Source organism: Microcaecilia unicolor, chromosome 6 (assembly GCF_901765095.1).
Source record: "Microcaecilia unicolor chromosome 6, aMicUni1.1, whole genome shotgun sequence".
Classification (NCBI taxonomy): domain Eukaryota; kingdom Metazoa; phylum Chordata; class Amphibia; order Gymnophiona; family Siphonopidae; genus Microcaecilia; species Microcaecilia unicolor.
In genome coordinates, this window is record NC_044036.1 from 328398661 (window position 1) to 328416936 (window position 18276).

Below are 18276 nucleotides of genomic sequence, written 5' to 3' on the forward strand. Positions count from 1 at the left end.
AAATGTCAAGGGTTATTTTGTTACAAGGCTGTTTTGTCAGGGCTATTATGACTGGGTGCCGACATTTACATATGGTTGATCTGGCATTCTAAGAAGCCTACTAATTACAGCAATATTATAATATCAAGTAACAGCACCGATTGATAAGATTCCACACACTGGACTAAAACCAACTGCGAAAACAGTTTCCTGGGAACCAAGATAGTGGCAATTCAGTGGTGATATCCCAATGCTTAGACAAAAACCTGTTGATTCTTTGCTACACACCTTTCAGCGAGAGATGTTCATTTAAAAAAAAAAAAAAAAGTTTACTCTGAAAAGCTACAGTTCCAACTGCTCTGGGGCTAGGGATGTCTTTCTGCAACAGCTGGTTCTATCATAGATCTCCAAGGATCAGCTACTAAGTTCAGGCGGAAAGAGGCCAGCAGATTCCCTGGATCCTGAAAGTCTTTCTTGCCTCCAAGTAAAAACATCCACTGCTGGCAAGTGATGTGACTGTTGCTTGCCTGATACAGGATATGGTTTCATCTGAGGATACCATTGATTTACCCAAGATGCAAAGTATGATGTGGGAGAGGTGTAGGGCAAAGTTAATTTTAACTCTTGTGGATGGGATGGAGGGGGCGGGGATGAGGATCTGGACAAGGTCCTTTGTCAAGAGGGGCTGAGATGCCAAGATGGTTACACTGGAGGAGTTGTAATGCATATCCTTTAGAACTGAGGCCGTATAATGGCTTGCCTGGATAAGCGGTGTGTATTCTACCAAGAAACATTTCTAATCTCAGTAACCAAAAGGAGAAATTGAAAGTCCTGTAGGCTGGATGAACTGGAAACTAAAAGGTTTCTCTTTTCGCAGGCTATTAAGAACAATACTGATTTATGGGCTAAGTTAAACTCCTGGAAAACAATTCCAAGATTAAAAAAAATAAAAGTTATGCCTTCCCTGATAACTATTGTTCCTTAAATCCTGCTACACCAGCGGGATATGCCACCAGCAGGGAGAGAAGACAGCAAATCCCTGCTCTATCCACTATGCCAGTGCAGAAGGTAGCCTGCCAGTACTCTTTTAGCAAGCTGTACCCATAATTGAGACTTTGGATCATATTTTCTCATATCCATATAGTCTGATTTTTATTTCTTTTCTAGCAAGTCATGCAACCCCTGGATTCAGTGAGTGGGTTTCAGAACTGGTCTATGAAGGACTCAAGGAACAACTATTTTGTGCCTTACTTAACTATTCAGTGTCCTGAATTGAAATTACTAGATTTCACCATTCAATTGCTGGAAACATTGGTATAATATCAGTACTAACGACAAAGATAATGTTTCATTTACTTACAATTTCCTTAGGACCATAAAAAAAGAAAGATCTGTGATGTCTGCCATGAGGACAGTCAAAAGGGGATTAAGATTTGCATTTGTAAATATGTCATTAGAATAGCAGGGTACAAAGCAAAGGTCATTAATAAAGGGCAGAGTACCAGACTTAAAAACCTCCAGTAAGCAAAAGTGATGTAAAACCATGGCCTCCTTTTTTCATGTTATGTATTCTAACTGCTACAAACTTAGGAACATAGAAACACGGCCGCAGATAAAGGCCAAATGGCTCATCCAGTCTGCCCACTCGCAGAAACCGTCATCTCCTCCTTTCCCTATGAAATCCTCCATTTTCTTAAATGCAGACACAGTCCTTATCTCCACCACCTCCCCCAGACGCTATTCCACGCGTCCACCACCCTTTCCATGAAAAAGTATTTTCTTATATTACTCCTGAGCCTATAACCTCTTAACTTCATCCTATGCCCTCTCATTCCAGAGTTTTCCTTTATTTGAAAAAGGCTCATTTCTTGTACGTTAATGCCACAGAGATATTTAAACATCTATCATCATATCCCCTCTTTCCCACCTTTCTTCCAGAGTTCTATAAGCCTGTCTCCATACTCTTTATGGCCAAGACTACTGACCAATTTTGTAGCTGCTCGCTAGACCAACTCCATCCTGTTTATATCTTTTTTAAGGTGCGGTCTCCAGAATTGCACACAGTATTCCAAATGGGGCCTCACCAGAGACTTATACAAGGGCAATATTACCTCTTTACTCCCATGCATCCTTCTGGCTTTGACCATTGCCTTTTCTACCCGTTTGGCCACCTGAAGATCATCAAATATGATTACCCCCAAGTCCCACTCTTCTTTCGTACATAGCCCTTCACCCCCTATACTATACCATTCCCTTGGAATTTTGCAACCCAAGTGCATGACCCTGCATTTTTTAGGATTAAATCTTAGTTGCCAATTTCTAGACCATTCTTCAAGCTTCACTAGATCCCTCCTCATGCTATCCACACCCTATTACAGAGTTTGGTATCATCTGCAAAGAGACAAACCTTACCAGACAGTCTTTCCACAATATAATTCACAAAGACGTTAAAAAGAGCCAGCCCAAGGACCAATCCCTATGGTACATCACTAATAACATCCTTTTCCTTCAGTCACCTATACAGAACTGTGTCAAAGGCTTCACTAAAATACAAGTACACCACATCTAGCGCCCCTCCCATATCCAACTGCTTGGTCACCCAATCAAAGAAATCAATCTAGTGAAACCATGCTGCCTTGGGTCCTGCAGTCCATTCGATTCTAGAAACCTCACAATCCTCTGCTTTAGAAACGCTTCCATAAGTTTACTCACCACTGAGGTCAGTCTAACAGGCTTATAATTCCCAACATCCTCCTTACTTCCGCTCTTGTGCAAAGGGACCACCTATGCCCTTCTCCAGTCCTCCGGGACCACTCCAGACTCTAAGGAAGCATTGAAAAGGTCAAATAACAGAGCTGCCAGAACTTCTTAGAGTTCCTTGAGTACCCTCTTCCATTTGCATCTTTGCTTTCCTGACAGCTTTTCCAACTTCATTTAGTTTTTTTAAGTATTTTTCCCTGTCTTCCTCTTTCTGCAATGTCTTGTAATTTATGAAGGCTAACCTTTTTCCCTTTACCTTTTCAGCTACTACATTTGAGAACCAAAGTAGCCTTCTTTTCCTCTAATATTTAACAAGTCTCCAAGAAGAAACCAAACTATACCAAACATTACAGGAATTGTCCATCTTGTTTACAAAATCCATGCAGTATTGCTCCTGCAGAAGACACAGATAAACATATCTGGCAAGCGTATTTTTTTGTCCACAGAATTCATCAAGATATACCAAGTAGACACTTAGTTCAATGTATAACAACCATAGAGTTACTTAAGGAAATATTTGAAATTAGGATGATCAAGCACTTTCAAACGAACACAAAATGACTTGACATTTGATTTTCCCAGACATTTCAGATACAGGGCCATTCAACTGAAAGTATTCCTGTCTCATCTCCTCAATCTACTACCACCACACCCTTATTATTAAGCTATAAATGGCATATGCAGACCACCTAAGACTTAGCTGAATCTGTGCAACAAACACAGTTTCACTGACCTAAGTGAAGAGAAGATTAATGAACTTGTTACAGATAAATTAAGTTAGTCCAATAAAAAAGGTATTGCCTACAACTTTTTTTGGTGACCCTTATTTCCACAGATTCAAGTGGAACCACATAATGACCACAATTCTTTGCTAATGAAAACAGCAATCGGTATATTTTAATAAGGTAGGGGTTTTATTTAGTCAAATTGTTTCACTACCAGGGTCAGAATATTTGTTCACTAGTGTTAATGGGTGTTCTATCAACCAGTGACACCAGAAACAACTAAATTTTTACAGTTTTAATACATAGCAGAGCAGTTTTCCCACTTCTTTTAAAATAATGTGTTGTCACTGTCAAGCCTGCTGTAAGAAGCTATTAATATCCATATAAACACAGTTCAGAACTAATTGGTTTTCACAAGTAAACTTCCAGCACAGCACTGTAAATCAATACAACCTGTATTAAAATCTAAGGGGTCTTTTTATTAAGCCTGCGGTAGTGTGGGTGGGTGTTTTTGCTGTGCGCTGAGCCAGTTTTTACTGTGCCTGGGGAAAAAGGGCTTTTTTTTTTTTCAATGGACCGGGAAAAGGGCCTGTGGTAAAACTGAAACCAGCCATTAGTGGTAAGGGCTCACGCGTCACACACGCTGTGACTGGTTCGCACGCACCAACTGCTGATTAATGCTGAAAAAGCCGCGCACAGTAGGAAATAAAAAAATAATTTGTCCCGGCGGTGTAGGCACATGCCAAATCTGAAATTATCACTGGGGTGGGGGTGAGCTAGCCTGGCAGCCGTCTCATTTTGGCGCGTGCTGCACACGTGTAGAGCCTACCACGCCTTTGTAAAAGGGCCCCTCAGTGCCTAATCAAAGGTACACTGAGGTGGTCTTTTATTAAAGGGCAGTAAACCCAACGTGGGCTTACCGCTCGCATATCCGAAACTACCACCGAGATACTGCAGCCACCAGTGCAGGCCTCTTTTACCGCAGCTTAGTAAGAGGGGCCCTGAGTTTGTTCTTTTTATTGCCTTAACTGAAGTCAGAATGCTTCATTTCCTTCTCCTTGCCACAGTGACCTGCAATAAATAGTTAAGTTGTGCTTGTTTTTCCCAGTTGTAAAGGACTAAAATATAAATCAACATATGCATCCAACTTCTCATATATAAGCACCCAACTATGGAATACACTACCAAACGCAATAAAAACAACACACAGCCCAACAAACTTCCGAACATCACTAAAAACCAACCTGTCCAAAAAGGCATATCACACTGACCCTACCTAAACACCAGACAACAAAACTACACCGGAACTGGACTAAACCGAACTCTCTACACTTGACCGCTTCACTTACTCTGACACCAAGGAACCTTAACGCAATTCCACGTTATTTCTCATTCCGGAATTGAACTCTTCATACTTGAATGCTTATTCTACTCTGTCACTTATGAACTCTAAAGAAATATCACGTTGTATTTCTCATCCCAGATATGGCGATCGCCATTACGGCATAATGTAAGCCACATTGAGCCTGCAAATAGGTGGGAAAATGTGGGATACAAATGCAACAAATAAATAAATCACAGTATAGAATTTTGAAGTTGGTGACCAAAGCTCATGGGCAGTACTAGCTTTGGATAATTGCACTGGTCCAATAAAAGCTAACGCAGCCCACAAAGAATCCATATCACCCTAAGGTTCCACAGGGTTGCTAGGACTTTGAACCACACATCACTTAGCACAAAATGAAGTGTCTTTTTCAGTCACAGTATACAAGTTTTAAAATTTCATTCATACCTTGTACTTTTTTTTCCCCACTTTAACAGTATCCACTTTCCCTTAATTAGAAAAAAAATGCACATAAATCTTCTCCGTTATTGTCAACTGGAGTCTACAGCATTGCAGCAAGAATAAAACTAGGCAGATCAGTTGGGCCCCATGATTTTTGTGTAACTATGTTGCAATAGGTAAAGAAAGCCTGCTGACTACTGTGAATAATTGGACCTTTTAAATTAAGGTTACCTTTATGGTCAATGGTAGGTTTGTAGGAGTGGAGGATTTTCGGCAGAGCAACTCCCATGTCAAGTTCGGTTAACGTCAGTTCATTCATAAAATACGGCAGCTGTAAACAAAGTTTCAGAATGTACAACTTATTCTGTAAAGTATAAAAACTGCACGTTCATGTATTTTTGAAGACCATTAAAATCAAAAGTGCAGGTATGTCCCGTATAAAAGGGGGAAATTTCTCCGTGAAAAACTTGGCCATTTTAATATTTAAATATATATTAATATTTAAATATATATATTACAAACAGTGGCGTACCAAGGGGGGGTGGGCGGTGGTGGCAGTCCGCCCCGGGTGCACGCCGCTGGGGGGGGGGGGGGGTGCCGAGCGCCTGCTGGCTTCAAGTCCACTCGTTCCCTCCCTGCTGCTCCCTCTGCTCGGAACAGGTTACTTCCTGTTCCGGGGCAGAGGGAGCAGCAGGGAACGAGCGGACTCGGAGCAGACGGGCGCGTGGCACCCCCCCCAGCAGGTAAAAATGCACCCGGGGGGGCTGCGCTGCACCGGGGGGGGAAAGGCGCATCGGCGATCCGCCCCGGGTGTCAGCCAGCCTAGGAATGCCACTGATTACAAATCCCTTTCATACTTTTTTGGATTTTGCTCACACTTTTTCTATACTAGCTCAAGTTAAGTTACATTCAGGTACAACAGGTATTTCCTTGTCCTCCTGGAGGGCTTACAATCTAACTTTGTACCTGAGGTAATGAACGGTTAATTGCCTTATCTAAGATCACAAGGATCATCAGTGGGATCTGAACCTTCACTTCCCTGGCTTGCAGCCCACTATTTTAAACATTATATCGCTCCTCCACTCAAATGAATAAAAGGAAACCCTCTCCCCTCAGTGACTGCTGCATTTTTCCCCTCGCATGTGGATCATAAGTTTCTGCTTATGACATTACAAGACAAGAACAAGGTAAGGGGACAAATTCACACTTGAAACCGTAGACTCCAGTTCAGCACTACTATATTAACAGAATCTGAACTTTTGACTCTTCAGCTTCAAAGAATAACTGTACCTCTCCTATTGTTAACTAGTTATTTTACTCCATGACAGAAACAGGCGCAAATAATGTTTGGCCAGATTTATTTATAGGGTGCCTTGAGAAAAAAAGCAAAACAAACAAAAATTACACACACATTATTGTAAATAAAACTCAAAGATAATAGTTTTATGTAAAACTTCCTTTGGAAGAATACAAGGGAAGCTCCTCCCCCCCTACCCCCAAATACTTTATGAACATAGAATTGTACAGGATTGTACGTATTTTTTTGCTATTCTAATATTTAGGACTAGATGATTTCAGCATTTTTCCCTATAGACAAAATGAAAAAAACACACACACACACAACCCCCCCACCACCACCAACCCCTTAGTACATTTGGCCCTTAATGAAGCATTTGTAGCTTAGCAAATGAAGAATTAAACATGCCAAAGAGAAATCTTGCTCGAGTCACCAGTCCCAGGACACCTTAAAGTTACTAACAGGGGGATTATCCCATATGTTTTCTTTTAAGATTACTACAGTAACAAATAGAAGGCTGTGATTTTTGTTAACCTCATTTTGATTAAGATCATACTATAGGAGCCACGTTTTAAGTGGAATATGGTCTCTCCTTAGCCTTTTAACTTAGAATGATAGACAACCGTATTTATCGGACCATAAGACGCACCTAGGTTTTAGAGGAGGGAAATAGGAAAAAAAAAATTTTTCGGACTATAAGACACACTTTTTCCCTCCTCTAAAACCTAGGTGCGTTTTATGGTCCGGTGCGTCTTGTCCGAATGCAGGGCCCCCGATCTCTCCATTTTCCAGGGCTCCCCCTCCCTCCATTTTGCAAGGTTCCCCCCTCACTCCCTCCAAATTGTAAAAGTTTTACCTGGTCGTGGTCGGGGCAGCAAAAAGCATGCACGCTGGGTGCGTCAGTCTTCCGTTCTGACGTCTCTCTCTGCTCTGGGAGCTGAGAGAGACGTCAGAACGGAAGACTGACGCGCCCAGCGTGCACGCTTTTTGCTGCTGCTGCCGCAACCACGACCAGGTAAAACTTCTTTTAAAATTTGGAGGGAGCGAGGGGGGACCTTGCAAAACGGAGCAAGGGAGGAAGGGAGGGACCTTGCAAAACGAAGCGAGGGAGCGACCTTGCAAAACGGAATTACGGTGTTTTTAAAACTACATTCGGACTATAAGACGCACCCCCCATTTTCCTCCCAAATTTGGGGGGGGGGGGGGAAGAGTGCATCTTATAGTCCGAAAAATACGGTATATACCATTCAATGAGAAATCTTTGGACCCTGCTAAACTGGGAGGATTAAACCTTCTGACTGGAAGAAAAAAAAAAGAACGGCAATCATTGGAAATAGTATGCAATTTAAAACTTGCTGTTCTCTTTTTTTACCTGACTGTGGTAACTACTGTGAGACCCTGCAGTGATAATTACATATAAAAAGACAATTTAAAGAGCAAATATTCTGCAGACTTCCTAACAGTACTACAATTTTCAAAAGAAAAAAAACGTACATAAGAAAATTGTTAATAGCATCTGCATCTTAATTATGTTAGTATTGGAAGGATATAATGGAATAAATCTTTTTAAAAAGACAATTTACCATCTTACAAAATTGCAAACACCTGCACTTATCTCCTAAATATAATACTAGCAATTACTAAAAACAAACAAAAACGACCCCTCCGAAAGACCCCGGACATCCCAAAAACAACCCCCACAAAAAAAAAAACAGAAGCATGCCCTTAAGCCTGCCTTTAAAAAAACTGGTAAGCAGGTGAAATAGGTACCTTTATTTTACTCAGTTTCATTTGGATCTTCTTGGACACCAGGTCAGACCAGTACTTTTCTCCTAAGAAATCCCAAAACATTCTACCCACCAAAGCATTCACCCAGGCCTCCTGCTCCTCCTCCTCTGATGTCCCATTACTTGGTAACTGTGGAGAGAGAACAGAAAAGGTTTTTGTTACCCTAGTTGGATCTTACACACCAAAAAAAAGTCTGTATATGGAGTATTCTTTCTGCACCGTCTTGGGTGAACTTCTTGAAAAAAGGCGGTAAATAAATACCAAAGTAGATGAAGGGCCTGATATTCAAAGTGATTTAAGCGGGCAGGAGATGCTCCTGCCAGCTTAAACTGTGCTCAGCGAGCCAACCGTCAATATTCAGTGGCACTTAACCAGACAATGCTGCTGAATATTAGGAACAACTGGCCATCTTAACTCTGGGCAGTCCATCCTGGAATCAGAGAAGAGCTGGCAGTTATGTGGGCACCAGCAATCTCCATGCCGGTGCCTGCACAAAATGCAGTCCTAACTATTCCTGCTTAGCTATGCGGGTGCTGGCACTCGCTTGGCTTCCGGGAACCAGCCTAAGTCCATGCGCTGCCCTTCTTCCTACCCCCAGTGCCAACATGATCTGACCCCCCTCCCCTCCCACAACCCTCCTCCCAGACCCCTCCAACCACAAAATCTGCTGTACAAAGTAAACCAGTTAAGTGCAATGCAGAAAGTTAAATGCAATCTTACTTTTTTTGTAGCAGTAGGGCTACTGTCTGTACTATGAACCGGACTAACTGTAGGGCTCCTCTCTTCTAGTCGAACAAACTTTGCCATGTAGACACTGTAGTCCAAAAGCATCTTCTGTCGGATACTTCCTGTCAGATCCTTTTGTTTGGATTGTGGCAGGATTTCTTCTATGCTTCCTTTACTGCTGCTCCGACTGTGAGTGAAGATTCCAGATTGGCTATTTTGCCTACTGTGTGTTGACAAGAAGCCTAAACGGGACACAGATCAAGTTAAAACAAAGATAAGGAAAGGGGATGGGACTTGATATACCGCCTTTCTGCAGTTATAATCAAAGCAGTTTACATATTATTTTGTACCTGCAGAAATAGGGGTTAAGTGACTTGTCCAGAGTCACAAGGAGCCACAGAAGGAATTGAATCCAGTTCACCAGGCTCAAAGCCCACTGCACTAACCACTAGGATACTCCTCTACTCAAGAACATACAGCACTTTATGCACTGGTACATTTTTCCCATTCCATAATCTAAAATTAGGGATGCATTTCGATTAAAATGTTTAATCACGATTAATCGCACAATTAAAGGTTAGTTATTTATTTCCCACTGCAGCTCTTTGCGACTCTGGTCAAGTCACTTAATCCTCCATTGCCCCAGGTACAAAATAAGTACCTGTATATAATATGTAAACCGCTTTGATTGTAAACACAGAAAGGAGGTATATCAAATCCCATCCCCCCTCTTACCTAAAGGGCTGATCTCCCTCCTTCCCATCCCCAGATCCAACATCTCTTCCTTCCCCTCCCTGTCCTCTACCCCCAGGTCCATTATCTCTCTTTATCTCTCCTTCCTCCAGCACCTCTCCTTCCCTCCCCTTCACCCCCACGAGCAGTGACACAAACTTGGTGGTGAGCAACACCAAGCTCTTCTCGTAGTTTCTGGAGCTCACTGCCTCGGTCACAGTTTCCATCAGTGGCCCCCTCCAGTTCTGCTTGTGGGTCGGAAGCTCATACTTCTCACACCCAGGGTTCAGCATCTGCCCCCAATGGTCTACATTAAAGGTGGCCTTCTCCTGGGAGTGGCAGCATTGCACATATGCTGCCTGTCGGCTATTCCAAAGCTTTCCTTCTGGTCAGTCCCACCTCCTGATATCACTTCCTGTTTCTGCCTAGGTGGGACACGTCACAAGAAAAGCTTCAGATCAGGAAGCATATGTGCAATGCTGCCACTGGCAAGGATCAACAGAAAACCATCTTTAAGGTAGACTGATGCAGGGTGAGGAGTGGGTGATGTTGAATTGCAGATGGAGGGAAAGATGTCAGATTGCACAGAGGTTGGCAGTAGAAGAGATGTTTGTAAGAGACAAAAGACTAGTTTTTTGGGGGGAGGTTTAACCACGATTAATCTCCTCTTCCTCCACTTTCAACCTTCCTGAACCCTTACGCCAAGCCCCCTCCCTGCCCATCTTCAAGTCTTTGCTTAAAGCCCACCTCTTCAATGCTGCGTTCGGCACCTAACCCTTACCGTTCAGTGAATCCAGACTGCCCCAATTTGACTGCCCCTATCGGACCGACCGTTCACTTGTCTATTAGATTGTAAGCTCTTTGAGCAGGGACTGTCTCTCTTTGTTAAATTGTACAGCGCTGCGTAACCCTAGTAGCGCTCTAGAAATGTTAAGTAGTAGTAGTAGTAGTTAACTACAATTAGAATGCAGCCCCATCTAAAATCCACTTTAGAGAATTTTTAATTGTAAGTTTTTTCACTAATCTATATAATACACTCCATATGGTCAACAAGAAAGACTTACAGAAATATTTTTAAAAAGTTATTCCTTTGGTCCTGTAAGAACCAAACAGACATGATTGCATAAACCTTCACAATCCTTGACTCAATACTTGCTGAAGGCCCCTTTTACAGTTGTAACAGCAAGAGTTGCTTAGGGTAAGTGTATATCAGCTTTTCAGCGTGGAATGGTACAATTTTTGCCTGCTCCTCTTAGCAGAATAGCTGAATCTCTTTCAAACTATGGACTACAATATTTAAGGTGCTGCTACAGATTTTGCATTGGTTTCAGGTCTGAGCTTTGACTAGGCCACTCAAGGATGTTCATTTTCTTCTGGCTGAGGCACTCCATTGTAGCTCTTGATTTGTCCTTACAGCTCCACTGAAAGGTGAAATCTTCTCCCCAGTTCCAGTTCTGTGGCAGACTAGAACAGGTTTTCCCTCCAGGACCTGCCTGTACACTTTGCGCCATCTATCTCCCCCCTCGATCTTCATAAGCCTTCTTACGCTTACTGTTGGCAGCATTATGGTGTGGAGATGCTTTGCACCACCATGCTTTACTACAGGAATAATACTATCAGGGTAATGTGATGCAATTTTATGCTACCTATATCACTTAGAATTGAGACTAAATTTCCCCATCGATTTCAGATCACAAAACCTCCCATGCGCATGCAGTCTCTTTCTTTGCAAACACTCAAGTTTCTTGCTTTAACATCCTCTTTTAATCTTCAACTGTGATCCACTACCCCTACTCACCAGAATGGCCACTGTCTTGACCTTATCTTCTTCTCCAAATACTCACTCTCCAGTTTCTGTGCCTCAGCGCTTCCCCTCTCCGACTATCATCTAATAACTTTCACACTTAAACACCCTCCCCCAAGTCCCATCCAATCTCCACCAAAATATTTAGGGATCTTCAGGCTATTGACTCTTCTTCTCTGTCCTCCAGTGTTTCAAACCTCTTCTCAACCGCTATGTCATCCAAGTCTGTCAATGAGACTGTCTCTTCCTATAATACTATTCTCTCCTCTGCTTTGGATACTCTCGCTCCCCCTATTCCCCGTTCTGTAAGGCGTACCAAACCCCAGCCTTGGCTGACCTATAGAATTCTCTACCTATGTTCCTGTGCCCAATCTTCTGAGCACCTCTGGCTGAAATCCCACACCCATGCTGACTTCATACATTTCAAATTCTTGCTGACTTCCTTCCACCAAACAAGACTACTACATCCAGTTGACAAACCTCTCTTGTCTCAAACCCTCAACGTCTCTTTGCCACACTAAACTCTCTCCTGAAAGTGCCTTCATCTCCAATTCCCCCTTCACTTTCTCCCCAGACTCCAGAGTACTTTCATACTGTTCACAAATTCTCAACCCAGTCACCTCCACCTCTCCTTTCCTCAGTCCATTCTTTCAACCCTCCTTCAACCCCTGCCTCCTTTTCTGAAATCACTGAAGAGAAAACTGCACATTTTCTTTCCTCCTGGAAACTAACTACCTGTTCCTCTGATCTTATTCCCACCCATTTACTTAGCACTCTCTCTCTCTCCTAGTGTCATCCCTTCTATCTGTCATATCCTCAGTCTTCCACTTTCCACTGCAACTGTGGAATGCAAAGTAATTTCTACCAACTTTTCTACATGGAAACCTCCTTAAATTTTTGATGAAAAATATGTATACATTTCTAAGGGCAATATAACCTCAGATTCAGGTAATTATAAGAAAGTTTATTTTTTAATATAGTCACTTCCAGTACTTCTATTTTTGCATTTTAAATATTAAATCAGTAATTTGCAAGTAAAACTAAAAGGAAAGTATTTTTATGGCACTATTTGAATGCACAGAAAAAGTTGTAAAAGAAGGGGTCAACAACACCTTTCTGCCCTCTTCACCAAACATCCTCTGCTTTCATTAACAGATCATACCATTACCTGGTTTGCTTCCAGATAGGCTCATCGGTTTCTTTGATTCGGTTTTCAGCTTGGACGCCAGAAGGAATCTTCTAAACCATTCCTCCTTTTCTCTGCCTGTCCTTCCAAAGAGATACAGAATTTGATCCTTTTGGCCAGTAGATTTTCCTCCTTCTTGAACAGAATTTGATTTCTTGGATTCTTCAACTGCTGTATCTCCTTTTTCTACACAGGGTCTCTCTTCTACATTCTCTTTGTCTGCCTGAGCCTTTGACATAAAATCTTCTTGTCTAGCAAGTTCAATACAAATAGGATACTTTTTATTCCATACTCGCTTTCGAGCCAAGCTCTTGGGAACAAGATAGATCTGCAGAACAAAAATGTCATATTTTAAAACTTCACAGTAAGTGTCCTCAAAATCTTTGAAAAGTATTAATAAAAAAATGCAATATACTCAATAGTATACTAATTTTTCTGGTATTTTATTAACTAAAGAAAATAGCCATTTGACAATCTGCTTCTGAACCACTAGCAACAAGTTGTTCTGGTATATTTCTCCAATATTTGGGGGAAGAAAAGGGTCAGTTATTTTTAATACACATTTTTGTTACACATTTTCAATGAATACAAACATTATAAGAATTTCCAGAATACAAACATTTATATCTTATGCAAATAAAAACATGTTAAATATATACATAAAAGACAACTAAAAAATTAATAAATTTACAGAAACCAGAAAAAAAGGGGCGGAATAACTCACAATACTAATAGCATCTTCTCAAACTGCCCCTTAATTCAGGTTTCATTTGGAATGGCAATCCAATCCAGGCAGATTAATTTTGCTTAGAGATCATATCTTCATAAAAGGTTATTTTGGACATTTATGACTATCAGATCACTTTACTGATTAATAGTGGCATTTCAGTGTTTTAGGACAATCCTTTCTTCCACTCACTAGATTGGGTGGCAGAGCCGGTGGCGGGAGGCGGGGATAGTGCTGGGCAGACTTATACGGTCTGTGCCAGAGCCGGTGGTGGGAGGCGGGGCTGGTGGTTGAAAGGCGGGGATAGTGCTGGGCAGACTTATACGGTCTGTGCCACAGCCGGTGGTGGGAATCGGGACTGGTGGTTGGGAGGCAGGGATAGTGCTGGGCAGACTTATACGGTCTGTGCCAGAGCCGGTGGTGGGAGGCGGGGCTGGTGGTTGAAAGGCGGGGATAGTGCTGGGCAGACTTATACGGTCTGTGCCACAGCCGGTGGTGGGAGGCGGGGCTGGTGGTTGGAAGGCGGGGATAGTGCTGGGCAGACTTATACGGTCTGTGCCACAGCCGGTGGTGGGAATCGGGACTGGTGGTTGGGAGGCAGGGATAGTGCTGGGCAGACTTATACAGTCTGTGCCGGGGCTGGTGGTTGGAAGGCGGGGATAGGGCTGGGCAGACTTATACGGTCTGTGCCCTGAAGAGGACAAGTACAAATCAAAGTAGGGTATACACAAAAAGTAGCACATATGAGTTTATCTTGTTGGGCAGACTGGATGGACCGTGCAGGTCTTTTTCTGCCGTCATTTACTATGTTACTATGATATGCTTTGTTATTTAATCTTACACAATTTTTTGTTACCAGCAAAATCATGCTCCAGGTGTTTGCATTCTTTATTTCTATCATATTTTCCACAGCTCTAGAGTGTATGGGTAAGGGTTCCACCCTGCTTACACCTCCAATATGTTCGAGAACTGCTACGGCTTCCTCTGATTTGACCCAGCTTGGCCTGTTGAAGCACACTTTTGGGTGACTGTCTATTATCCCAACTTGTGTCTAATAACGTTTCTTGTGAGCTCATCTTCCTATTAGTATATCAATTTCAGGTGTAGATTGCTAAGATATGTAGTTTTTTAATATTTTAATATATTACAGAACCAAGTGACTATATGCCCGTCTGTGATTTTCCTGGACTTCTTTTGTACAGTAGGAGTCTCTTTATGGTCTGAATCTATTTGCAAGACCATATTCAAGACATGGTTGTTTATTTTTATTTTTTTTTTTTAAGAATTTCACATTTTAAGAGTACTTGCTTCACGACTAAGTTTGTTTCATTTTTTTCAGTTCATTTTGAACCTCTCACAAACTTTTGTTATGGCTCAGTAATTTGCCTCCTGCTCTTCAAGCTCAAATCAGAAACAGGCTTCTCTTGGTGTATGGCACCATAAGCCTTTTATGCCCAACTACTCTTTTTTTTTTTTTAATTTTAGGCATTCACCCCCCTCTCTTTCTCCTACCTTCTAAACCCGTCATCGTATCACCTCTCTTCAGACAGTGGGAAATGCATAGTTCCCACCACTTCTTGATGTACACATACACACAGTCTCATGTCATGCTAAGACTTTCTTCCCCAGAACTGTGAACACCATAAGTGGAGGGGCATTTTCGACAGGACATAACATCTTTTTTTTTTTTTCTGAAAATGGCTATTTACTAGATGTTTTTGTGCTGTGTGTGTGTGTCTATCTTTCTAGTCCATTTTCGCAGAAAAAAAAAGTCCAAGTGAAAAACTCACAAAATCAAGCCACTGGGATGTAGGAGGAGCCAGCATTCTTAGTAGACTGGCCACACAAACATCCCAGGAGAACAATGGGGCACCCTAGGGAACACTGCAGTGAAGTTCAAATAAATGCTCCCAGGTACACATCTCACCATTGCTCCCTTATCTTATCTGCTGAGCCTCCCAAAACCCAGTACCCCCAACTGTACACCACAAGAATAGCCCTTATGGGTGAAGGGGGTATCTGGTGAGTTTTGGAGGGCTCACAGTTTCCACCACAAGTGTAACAGGTAGGGGAAGGTATGTGCCTGGGTCCACCTGTCTGCAGTGCACTGCACCCACCATTACACTACTCTAGGGACCTGCATGCTGCTCTAATGGACCAGAGTATAACATCTGGCGCTGGCAAGTTATGTTTTAAATCACATTTTTGGGGGGTGGGAGTGGTTTAGTGACCACTGGGGGAGTAAGTGGAAGTCATCCCTGATTCCCTCCAGTGGCCATCTGGTCATTTTGAGCACTTTTTTGTGGCTTATTCGTTAATAAAACAGATCTAGACAAAACGTCCAACTTGTATCCCTAGATGTTTTTATTTTGTTCCATTATGGCAGAAAAACATCCAAGTGTTAGGAATGCCCAGATCCCGCCCTTAGCATATCCCTGACATGCCCCCTAGTGATTTAAACACACTTCTGATGGACTTCACAGAAAATAATGGTTTTGGATGTTATGAGAAAAACACCTAATGCAGATTTATGCCACTTTTTAGACATTTTTTCTCTTTTGAAAATGAGCCCCATTGTCAACTTTGGCTAGGCCAAGAAACAAACTGGCTCAGAAACACAACTCAGGCTTCTCACAAAGCACCACTATCACAGAATCATTGATTTCATGATAATTCTTGAACTCCATATACACTACATGGCTTCTACTAGACAGCCACTTCAAAATGTGTTCTTCTGAACCCTTTAATATCATCTACTAAGCAGCTACAAAAACACTACAATAAGTAAAATTTAACACTGACTTTTAAACAATCAGCAACACTATCAGGCAGCACATCAACTGAGTGGGTTTTGAAGATCAAAAGGAGGAATTCTGGGCAGTTTAATCTGAACAATTTAAAAGCATATGCTGGGAAAACATGACAAGGAATTTGATTATTCTGGTTTAAGTCTGAGTTTTCTTGTTGATAAAATTGAGCCACTTCATACAACAATTTAAAGCATGGGATCTTCACCCAGTCCTCAGGACACACCTATGAAAGTCAGGTTTTCAGGATATCCACAATGAATATGTACGAGATAGACAGACTTGCATATATTAGAGGTACTACATGCAGAGCTGTAGCGAGGGGAGCTGACACCCAGGGCGGGTCGCCGCTGCGCACCCCCCCCCTCCCGGGTGCAGCACGGCACACCCTCCTCCCGCTGGAGAGCACCCCCCCCTGGAGCGCATACCCCCCCCCCCCCGGAGCGCATACCTGCGGCGAGGGACGGGAGGGCCGATCCGCCCCGACTGCACGTTGCTGGGGTGTGTCGGCTCCACGCTGGTTCAGTGCTCTCTCTATCCCGGAACAGGAAGTAACCTGTTCCGGGGCAGAGAGGGCAGTGCACCAGCGCGGAGCCGACACCCCCCAGCGGCATGCACCCAGGGTGGACCGCCCCCCCCCCCCCCTTCCTACGCCACTGAGTACATGCAATCTCTCACATGCATATTCATTGTGGGTATCCTGAAAATTTCACTGAATGGGTATGTCCCGAGGACCAGGTTGAAAACCCCTGTTTTAAAGCAAATGTTTTACAGAATGAAATTGTACTTACCTTGCTGTCTGAAAGATCATAAATTTTCTGGCTGATATAAGTGACATCAGGTGTACTGTCATTGTAAATAGCCCTTCTGGAAACATTTTTGTTGGGCTTTGAGAGTCTTAATGTATCTCCTTCCAGTCGTACAAAAACAGAATGAGTTAGTGTAGCATGGTAAGTTTCAGGGTCGTAATTACAAATTTCGTTCATCCATCCCTGGAAAAAAATGTATTTGGATAAATAGTACTTAGGTAGCAATTTTAAATTCTAACTTTTTAGTTATTTCTAGACAGTCTTTTTCAGCACGGACCCTATAAGTCCATCAATTCCTCATTGACATCCTTTAGTGCAACAGGCCTGCAGAGTTTTGCTTTCAGAATCCTTTGATCTTTAAGTCTACAGAGATGTACACAGTATAATGCCTGATCCATGAGGAGGGGATGGAGATAAAATTGGGAACACTTGCAGGATTACATTACATGCACTGAAAAAGTTAGTTTTAGCAACACAGTACAGAACTGAAAATACTAATAAAATGAATTCTGTTTTATATTATCATCTTGGTGTTTTTTTTGTGTGTTTTTTTTTTTAGGATTTAAGCATGCACTGTATTAATTTTTCTGGGTGAATCTGAACATTCAAAGTCAACAAGAACAGACTTTCTTTTCAGTGTTCTAGAGGCAGCCACATATGGCTCCAACTTCACTATCCTGCCTAGAACAAAATACCCCCACACACATTATTGATTCCATCTGCAGTTTTACAGGAAATCAAGTGCTTTCTTTCACATTTATTATACAAAATGAGTTTTACATAGTGATTTTTTTAATACATAAATTAAGATGTATCACAGCATATTTTGAAGCCACCCTCAAATAAAGAAGAATCAAGAAATGGCCTTAAATCTTGAGCCATAAAACACAATGAGGGGCATAATCGAACAGAAACGCCTATCTCCATGGGCGTTTATCTCCGAGAACGGGTCCGTGAAGGGGCGGAGTGAACCGTATGTTCCAAAAAAAATAGACGCCCATGTTTTATTCGCCAAGGTGTGAGCTGGGCGTTTTTGCTTTTCACCGATAATGGAAAATGAAATCGCCCAGCTCAAAAACGAATAACTCCAAGGCATTTGTTCGTGGGAGGGGCCAGGATTCATAGTGCACTGGTCCCCCTCACATGCCAG

The 18276-nt window shown here is 42.3% G+C and overlaps 1 protein-coding gene across 2 annotated transcripts in view; it reads right to left on the reverse strand.

Moving 5' to 3' along the window:
• Positions 1-18276, reverse strand: part of TEX2 (testis expressed 2) — a 117138-nt gene that overhangs the window by 35741 nt on the left and 63121 nt on the right. For both annotated transcript variants that reach the window (XM_030208419.1, XM_030208418.1), the window contains exons 3-7: positions 17109-17309; positions 12766-13111; positions 9056-9303; positions 8318-8464; positions 5482-5581 (exon numbers count right to left, since the gene is read on the reverse strand). In XM_030208419.1, the coding sequence (XP_030064279.1) occupies positions 5482-5581; positions 8318-8464; positions 9056-9303; positions 12766-13111; positions 17109-17309 (1042 nt within the window). The remainder of the gene's footprint in view (positions 1-5481; positions 5582-8317; positions 8465-9055; positions 9304-12765; positions 13112-17108; positions 17310-18276) is intronic.